At 44.7% G+C, this 8,823-nt stretch overlaps 1 protein-coding gene across 2 annotated transcripts; it reads left to right on the top strand.

Moving 5' to 3' along the window:
- The first annotated feature begins 6,260 nt into the window (after window positions 1-6,260).
- LOC133929777 (gibberellin-regulated protein 6-like) lies at window positions 6,261-7,970 on the top strand. Of its 2 annotated transcripts, XM_062376552.1 has the most exons (5): window positions 6,261-6,679; window positions 6,877-6,969; window positions 7,113-7,146; window positions 7,257-7,312; window positions 7,346-7,970. In XM_062376552.1, exons 1-5 carry the CDS (start codon window positions 6,602-6,604, stop codon window positions 7,436-7,438), a joined length of 354 nt encoding a protein of 117 aa, XP_062232536.1. In that variant the 5' UTR covers window positions 6,261-6,601; the 3' UTR covers window positions 7,439-7,970. The 2 variants fall into 2 exon arrangements, with proteins under 2 accessions (XP_062232536.1, XP_062232535.1); XM_062376551.1 differs by having other exon boundaries at window positions 7,257-7,967.
- Window positions 7,971-8,823: the final 853 nt, after the last annotated feature.

Raw genomic sequence — 8,823 nt, 5'->3', positions numbered from 1 at the left:
GGAGTGGTGGCGGAGGTAATGGATAGCGTGCCGGAACCGACGAGGGGGCATCCATCGACGCGTCATTGACCACCCCATAGTGCCAATCGATGCGGCACATGTGCGATGGGTGCTCGGGATCATTTGCAGTGAACTTGTAGTCTTCCATCCATTCTAGGTGGACAATGATGCGATGTCATAGTCCCTGATGCTAATGTTCTGATGGCTCTATCATCACCCGAACCAGAGGAAGCGTTGACGCAGGCGAGGTGCGTGAAGACGAGGAAGACCACCTTCGGAATTGCGCTCGGGTTGCCAATCCATGCCCAGAGGTCGACGGAGCGCGTGTCCACTAGGTGCACGAGGTCCGTGTCAATCAGGTCAACAGAGCAGATGCGGCAGATGATTTGCTCGATGATGTTGAGCGACCATGCCTGGAGGGGAATGCCATCAAGACATAGCCTCACTCTGTAGTACATCTTCATTGTCAAGGCCTGATTGAGATTGCACCACAGATGGAGGCACATGTCCAATGACGGAGGCACATGTCCAAGCCATGGCGAGTGATGTGCCTCTCCTTGTATGTGTCGGCACACTACTTTCGGTCCCGAAACCAAAAGAGGAAGGCCTCTGGTTGGTGCATGGACACGGTGATGTCTCCACAACGGAGGTGGAGGTCGGCAATGACGACATCCTCAACATCTCTTGTCGTGGTACCGCAAGGCACACTAAGCGCCCATGGTACCAAGGCATTCGCCTCGCAATCACCGAGCTCCCACATGGGGTTAGAAGACATGGGCACGTGATAAGCATCTGATTATGGTCGGGTGGCCGGGTCTACCACTGCCATGCAATCAGGCGCGCAACAGTCGAGGGGATGTGCCACCAGCAAAATGGGGGGTTGGTGAGCTCACATGTCACGCTTGCTTTGAGGACGCGGGGGAGGCTGCCTCTGGATGTCGGCTTGGCATCATCGTCATTGACGGAGCTTGGGCAGTCTGACCCCTGGATCGTGGCATGAGGCCGAGTGAGCGGTGGTCTCCCTATAATATTTGGTCTAAACTTATAGTGGAAATAAACTAACAGATTTTAGGTTCAGCTAGTGCACAATCACCCTAAACAAATGTAAATGTTATAATCCTAGGGTGACAAAGATTATTCAAATTTAGCAAGATATGCAAGAAACTCTAATCGGATGTTCTGTTACTATTTATTGGATGTTCCAATTTTACTGATCATCAGAAGTTCCGAATTGGCTTCGAATGTTCTGATATATATATGTAAAAATAGCTAGATTGAATCTCGCAAAATTAACTCAAAGCACATATATATGCGTATACAAGCATGGATATCAAAGTAATGCATAAGAGTATAGAAATACAGAGACAAATAATTTGTTACCGAAGTTTAGATATCCACCGATATCCTATGTCTTCGTTGAGGAAGCTCGATCACACTTGAGCCGGGTCTTTTTCAATTCTTTTCCTCACGAGGTTGCACGTATGCATTCCTCATCTTCACTATGGCCAACTCTTCCTCTACTCTAGAGATAGTGAGTTCCGCTACCACTTTCAGGTCTCCTCATAATGTTCACTTAAGGAGATCGCTGTCAATCCACCACTGAGTCGTCTAGGAGACGGTGGTATCCAAGAGTAATAAACTCCCAAACTAGCGCATGATCAACGCCAAATGCTCAAGCACATGCAATTAATGTGACATATGCAAGCAACCCAAGCTCAACACACCTCAATCTATCCTCATTAAGCCACAAATGTTTGATTCTCACAAATTCTTAATAGAGAGGAAAGGGGAGCACTCAAAGGTGGAACACTAAGTTCTAACACCTCTCCCAAGCACAACAAAGGCAGCTAAGTAACCTGCCCCACGCAAGGAGGCCAAGGGGTATAAATATCCCACTCTGAAAAACTAGCCGTTGGACACCAACTACACAAATCAGAACTTCCGATTCCATGAATCCCAACGGTCGAATTAGGCGAAATTCATTTCCATATCTGCTAAAAACTACACATCAGAACTTCTGATGTTTGGATCGAAACTTTCGATTAAATCAAAATCAAGAACCCGAGAGCCCAACTTTCTGAAAATCAGAGGTTCCAACCCATCAAAACTTTTGATCGACCCATCAAAACTTCCGACACATCGAAACTTGGATTGAAACTTCCAATTTCACATCGAAACTTCCGAAAACTAAGAACACTCCAAAAATTGATTCAGATACTTTCACCCATTATACAAAGTTTAATCACCCAAGATTAAACTAGGTATCACAAGGAACATGCTAAGCACTACTAAGCATTGGCTACAACCACTTTTCATCACCAAGGCCGACAACAACAAAGGGTTAGATCTAGAACATCTTTTAGATACTTTGGACTACTAAAACGAACTCTCAACACAAACACATCTCGCACTAAGCACATAGTTTGAGCACTTGATACAATAATCAACCAACACTTTTGGTAGTCCCTCTTAGTAGTACGGCTATATATCCTATTATCTAGTCTCCCACCAAACTCCTTAAGACCGGCAACACTAAAAAATCTATTATAATTATACATTTGCCTTGAGCAATCCCGTCGGACTTAATGAACACACCATCCAAGCCTTGACGCTTCTCATATATCATTGAGGCTCGTCATCAACTCCTTTTCTTTTGATGACGATGATCATCCTCGCTTCTATCTTGATATTCACTTGATCTCTGGAAGCTTAATGAAGTTCACTTGATTGCTTCTATTGCACTAAGCATGGAAGACTTCTCTCTTCACATCATCTTCATTTTGTTACTACCAAGACATGAATCGCAAGCATGAAATATATAAATTGTCTAATAAACTTGTCTTGATCTTGCTTTTCCAACTTAGTATATTTAATATCTCAATTCAACTTATGTTTTCTTATAGAACCTAACTCTAACTCACTCTCAATCACAATACACACGAGTTAATCCATAAAATCTAACAGATAACTTTATACCTTAAGTCACTTGATCACCATAGTTTACTTAGCCTTCACTCTTATTGTCAATCTTCATACGGAACATAGCCCTACTCACTCTTAAGCATATAGCACATGAGTTAGTTCATAAAACTTAATTAACAATCTTATACCTTACTCATTTAATCTCCACAAATGACTTAATCTTCACACTTATCGTCAATCTTCTTGAATTTTTCTTTTATCTTATAAGTATCACTTAGACTATATTTGTCTTGATGCATCTCTTTTGATCACGTAGCAATCCTCAATAAATCTATGCTCAATTTTCCATTCATCATCTAAGGAATAACCTACTAATAATTTTTAACACAATTATTAGTCTATAAATTTTATCATTAATTATTAAAAGTACATTTAGAAGCTAGATTAACCTTCGCTTAGACCATCTCCAACCATATTCCTTCATTTCATTCGCTTTCCGATTCCCTTCCCTATTCCTATTCCTTTTATTTTCTCTCATCTCTAACAACTTCCCTTCGAGGGGAATCGCGAAAAAAAATGGGAGAGAATCTCATTCTAAATAGAATAACCTTAGAAATTCTTTCATAATAGAAACTGTGAAGAAAAACCGTTGAATTATTGAAAGAAACGAAAATCCTTTCACGACAGGATTTTTTTCCACGAAGAGAAAAGCCGTTAGCTTTAATCTTACGCGGCCCAACGATACTGGAGGCAAGCCGTGGTCTTGCTGGGAGGGAAGGATTGAATGCTCCTCTCATAACCGCAGCCGTGTAGGAGACCGGTGGATCTGTCCTTCCGGTCTTGGGATCCGGTGTTTCTGGCACGAAGTCGACGTCCTCAGCCGGCGATGAGCCGGATCTTGGTGGGGACGACAGTAACGTCGGGTAATCCCATTCCAGGTCTGAGCTGCGGCAATGGTGGATCCTTTCGGGAGATGTGGTGGATTGTGGCTTGTGGGGATGGCGGGCGTGGCTCTCCGGGGAGGATCGAGGCTGGGGGAGGCTGGTTTTGGCCGCCGGCGGCGGCTGTGGGTGCCGAATCGCTGGTGCGGACTCTCGGAGGTGGGGGCATCCGGATAGTATAGATTTGGCTGAACTATGGACATTTGGTGCGGCAAAGAATCGAATCTGTCAGAGAAAACAAAACAAAACAGAACTTGCAGCGTCACACTCTACTACGCACAGCCATTCATCACAGCATGAGCATACAGACGCCGATGATGACTACACGGTAGCGGAAGATGCTACGGAGGTTTTGGATTCCTAGTGCAGATAGTTGCTACAAGGGTCACGGGAGAAGATCGATCGCGTCGTCAGGCAATCCTACGAACTCCATGCGATGCGAGCTGGGACCAGGAATGACTCAGAAGTTAGCCCCTATCGTGCGCGGACACACATCGCGTGTCGATCAGCCGTGCGGTGGCGTAAGACGTCGGACAAGGCAAACACATCGCCGCGGCCGATCGATGGAGTGATCGACGACGCGGACGGCCTTCCAAAATCCAAACCCTGTGCCGGCCGGCTCTTTGCTCGTGGATGCATGTGAGGCTTCGACAAGCATGCATGTAAACGGCATGGCATTTGGCTTATGTTATTCTCTGAGTCAGAGAGCTGCATCCTGCATGCTCACATCACATGGGCAGGGCAGGGGGAGCTTGTGTTCTTTGTGCCCCGGTGTGTTTGCTTGTGGCCGCCCGTGGAATTGCTTGTGTTTATCAATTCAACCGCGATGTGACATAACAGCTAACAAAGCACAAGCTTTGGTGGTACTTTTTTGAATCGCACGACTGGAAGTTCTGATGAGTTGCATGCATCTGCCTATGCACAGCGGCGGATCTTTAGGGTGCAGGAGGGGCTCAAGCCCTCGGCTGCCGCTCCCTCTTAGTCCTCCAGACTATTTACCATTTTTTTACAAGGAAAAGAGAAAATGAGGAATATAAGATCGGGGCTGCTAGCGTGGATGTTTGATCTGGGTGCCGCGTGGGATGTTTCCTTGAAACATTGTTAAAAAATTTCTACAATATCTAAAAGATACTTCTGCAACATCGAAAATCAACTTTTGTAACATCAAAATACATACACGAAAAAGTAATTAGCGGATTCGAAAAATTATCCATTTGAGTTAATTTCGTCGGATGATATGTGAAACATTCTCGAAGAACTTCTGCAATAAATTTTCATAACGTCTGAAACATTAAATTTGAACGTCTAAAACATTGAATATGTAAAAATATAAACTCGAATGGATAATTTTTTCAGGTCCAGATCTATACACAAGAGATTCCAGAATGCAACATACGAAAATAACTATAGCTATAGCAACAAATTTTCATAATGTCTGAAATATTAAATTTGAATGTCTAAAATATTGGAGATACGAAAATATAAGAATCAACTCGAATGGATAATTTTTTCGGATCCGAATCTGTATGTAAGAGATTTCAGAATGCAACATACGAAAATAATTATAATAATAAATTTTCATAACGTCTAAAATATTAAACTTGAACGTCTAAAACATTAGAGATACGAGGACAAAAAAATTAACTCAAATGAATTATATTTTTAAGTTCAAGTACATAGATCGCCCAACAAAACATCCTATCTCTTCGGATGTAGGCAAGCATTTTCGATATAAGATGGAGAGGATGAGAAAGAAAATCAGCTCCTCTATAACTTTGCGTCCGCCGCTACTAGGGGCAGAGTCAGGCTGGACTAAGTACTGGGGCCATTCAATGTGTCCTTTAGGCTACCTGACGATGACTAGAGCTGGCCCATGGTAAGACTGTCCCCAATAATATTCCCTTTATTTCGTTCCTTTCCCGATTCCTTTTCCTATTTTCATTCCCTTTATTTCCTCTAATCTCCAACAGCTTCCCTTCGAGGGGAATCGCGAAGGGAAAAGAGAGAGAAACCCGTGCTGGAGGGAATGACCCTGGGAATCCCTTCGCGACGGGAACCGTGAAGGGAATCCGTTGGAGCGCTGAAGGGAACGAAAATCCCGTCGTGAAGGGATTTTAGCCCCTGAAGGGAATCCGTTGGACACAGTCTAATGCAGGTTGGACGAAAAAAAAACTAAAGCAATACTCAAGAAATTTGAGCCACGACTATGCCCCGGCCCGAAAAATCCGCCCTGGCCACTGCCTATGCAGAAGAGAGGTCTAGGAGGAAAAAGGAAACAGAACCACGGGCTTCATCAGGCTCTCTCTGTTACAAAAAAAACAGCTCAGGCCCAGGTGGGGGCTAGCTATTTAAACGATGCAGCGATGCAAGTTGCCGCACACGAGCTAGCCTCGGCACCCCCTGCTTGCATCGCCCCCACCCCACACCCGCCTGCATGACGCGGCCACGCGCCAGAAGCTACCAAACTGCAAGCATTGTCCGGATCCAACTGCACCTTCAGTGCTTGGCCCCGGTTGGGTAGCAACAGGAGCCCTTTCGGTGCATGCGGCTCATAAAACAGCTAGCTCACAGGCCAAATGGGATTGCAGCCTATCTGTGTGCGCTCACAAGACAAACAGCCCCATTCTAGCTTGAATTGAGAGATAAAGTGGTAGAGGAGCTAGGAGCTTCACCTGCATTCCTTGGCTTCTTTTATCTAGCTTGAATTGAGAGAGTGTGGAGTGTGGGATCGAACAGCCATGGAGAGCAGAGGGATGCTGCTGCTCTGCTGCTGCGTCGCGATGGTAGTGCTTGTGCTTCTCTCTGGAGAATGCCAGGTCTCTCTCTCTCTCTCTCTCTCTCTCTCTCTCTCTCTCTCTCTCTCTCTCTCTCTCTCTCTCTCTCTCTCTCTCTCTCTCTCTCTCTCTCTCTCTCTCTCTCTCTCTCTCTCTCTCGGCAGATAAAGCAGATAGATCTTGTTTCTCCGATCACTACTCCGCAACTGCGTCATATGCCGTCCAACTCTGTTTTTCAGGCCAATTATTATTACGTGACGTCTCCGGGGCCAACCCCGCCACCAACCAGCTCGTCTGCTGTTCCACCGGCCATGCCCACCACCTTCCCTATGGTGAGTAGAACAATTGAAGATGAGGATGGTCACAATGTGACACATTAATCCCTCCAAATTATCTCCATGGATCTTCTAATCTAATTACTGAGACACTCGTGCTTAGCATTTTATGACCTTTTCTCCCCCTGTGAAATCTGCAGTACGGTGTCACCCCTGGCAGCCTCAAGCCCAGAGGTAATAACGCTCTCTGAATTGCTGGCAAATACTCGCAATACACATGCATGTCAAAGGCCGATTAGAAAAGGATCAAAACTGTTTCTGTGTGCTTGCGTGTCATGTCACAGAGTGCGGTGGCCGGTGTGCGGCGCGGTGCTCGGCGACGGCGTACCGGAAGCCGTGCCTGTTCTTCTGCCAGAAGTGCTGCGCGTCGTGCCTGTGCGTGCCGGCGGGCACCTACGGCAACAAGGAGTCCTGCCCCTGCTACAGCAACTGGAAGACCAAGAGGGGAGGCCCCAAGTGCCCCTAGGAAGCCGGCGCCATGGATTCACTGTAACTAATAAACCAGCAAGTATCTCACTTGCTGCGCGAAATTCCTGACGAAAAGAGGACGACCACGATCCAAATATCGTTCTTGACAAATCTTTGACACTGAAAACTAGTGTATGACGGTGGCAGTTTAAAGGGTTAATTAGATCCATATCATTATAAATTTGCAGAAATAAAAAAATATCACTATAAAAACCGAAATCAGGCTAATGCCATTATAACTTTGCCTGATTTTGATTCATGCCATTATGTATGTATCTAACGTTTTTGTTCCCACTTTCAGCATTCCTTATTTCCATATGGAATGAAATGCCCTCGTTCTACCTCCATAATCCTTGCACCCATTATCCACTCCCCTCTGGCTCTCTCTCCTCTCTCTCACTTCATCATTCTGGTTGCCGAGAGCAAGAAGCAGAGTGCCAAGCCATCCTCGGATCCTCTCTCTCCCCCCTCTCACTTCAGCACCTGCAATACTAGCGTGACGCGAGGGAGCTACCAAGGGAGCATATCAATGAAGGCAGTGGCTCGGCGGCAAAGATGGGCGGCAACGGCGCGCTACAGAGGAGGAAGGATGAAGGGAGGAGGCGTTTGAGTACCAATATGTGAGGAACCGTCTAAATAGTATTCGAATTAATCATCAGGACGATCATTAGCTTAATTATGACCACGATGATTAACCGGAATACCATCCCGGTAGTTCCGGCACATATTTTGTGCACAAGATTAGAAAACATATCTTTCAACATATAGCGTCACAATAGAGCTTAAGAAAGAGCGAATAATTAAATTATATTACAAGTTCTTAACTATTTAACCATTTACAATAATTTACAATAAAAGAAAGCTAGGAGGATAAAGAACATATTATCTCCTAACCAAACTCGAACTACACAACAGATGATTAACATCTATAAACCAATAAAAGCTAGGTGAAGCCATATACCCTTAGGCTCCACCCAAAAACCCCGCCACATGAGTAGTTTGCACTACTCATTCCCACCACCTATATTGGTGGGCGTGAAATAGCTAAACACTAGCCCCTCCTCATCGGTAAAATCTGACAGAGCAGCGTGAGTACGAAGGTACTCATAAGATTTAATCTATAATGGATACATATAATAACTTGACTCTAAGGATTATGCAATTGAGTCATTAGCAAGGAGTACGCCACAAGGTTAAATAAATTCATATGCGTAAGTAACCTGACACATATGTATGAGCACCTATACTTATCCACATATATCTTTCTACCATGTAAACAATAACTTGAACATAAATATAACTGGAATCATCTCATGTAATCAATAGTCATAAACAACCATTTCCAACATACCCTTCCATATCACCCATCAACAAACTCCAGAA

Source organism: Phragmites australis, chromosome 9 (assembly GCF_958298935.1).
Source record: "Phragmites australis chromosome 9, lpPhrAust1.1, whole genome shotgun sequence".
Classification (NCBI taxonomy): Eukaryota; Viridiplantae; Streptophyta; class Magnoliopsida; order Poales; family Poaceae; genus Phragmites; species Phragmites australis.
The sequence above is the reverse complement of the archived record's forward strand: the minus strand, read 5'-3'. Positions and strand labels throughout refer to the sequence as shown.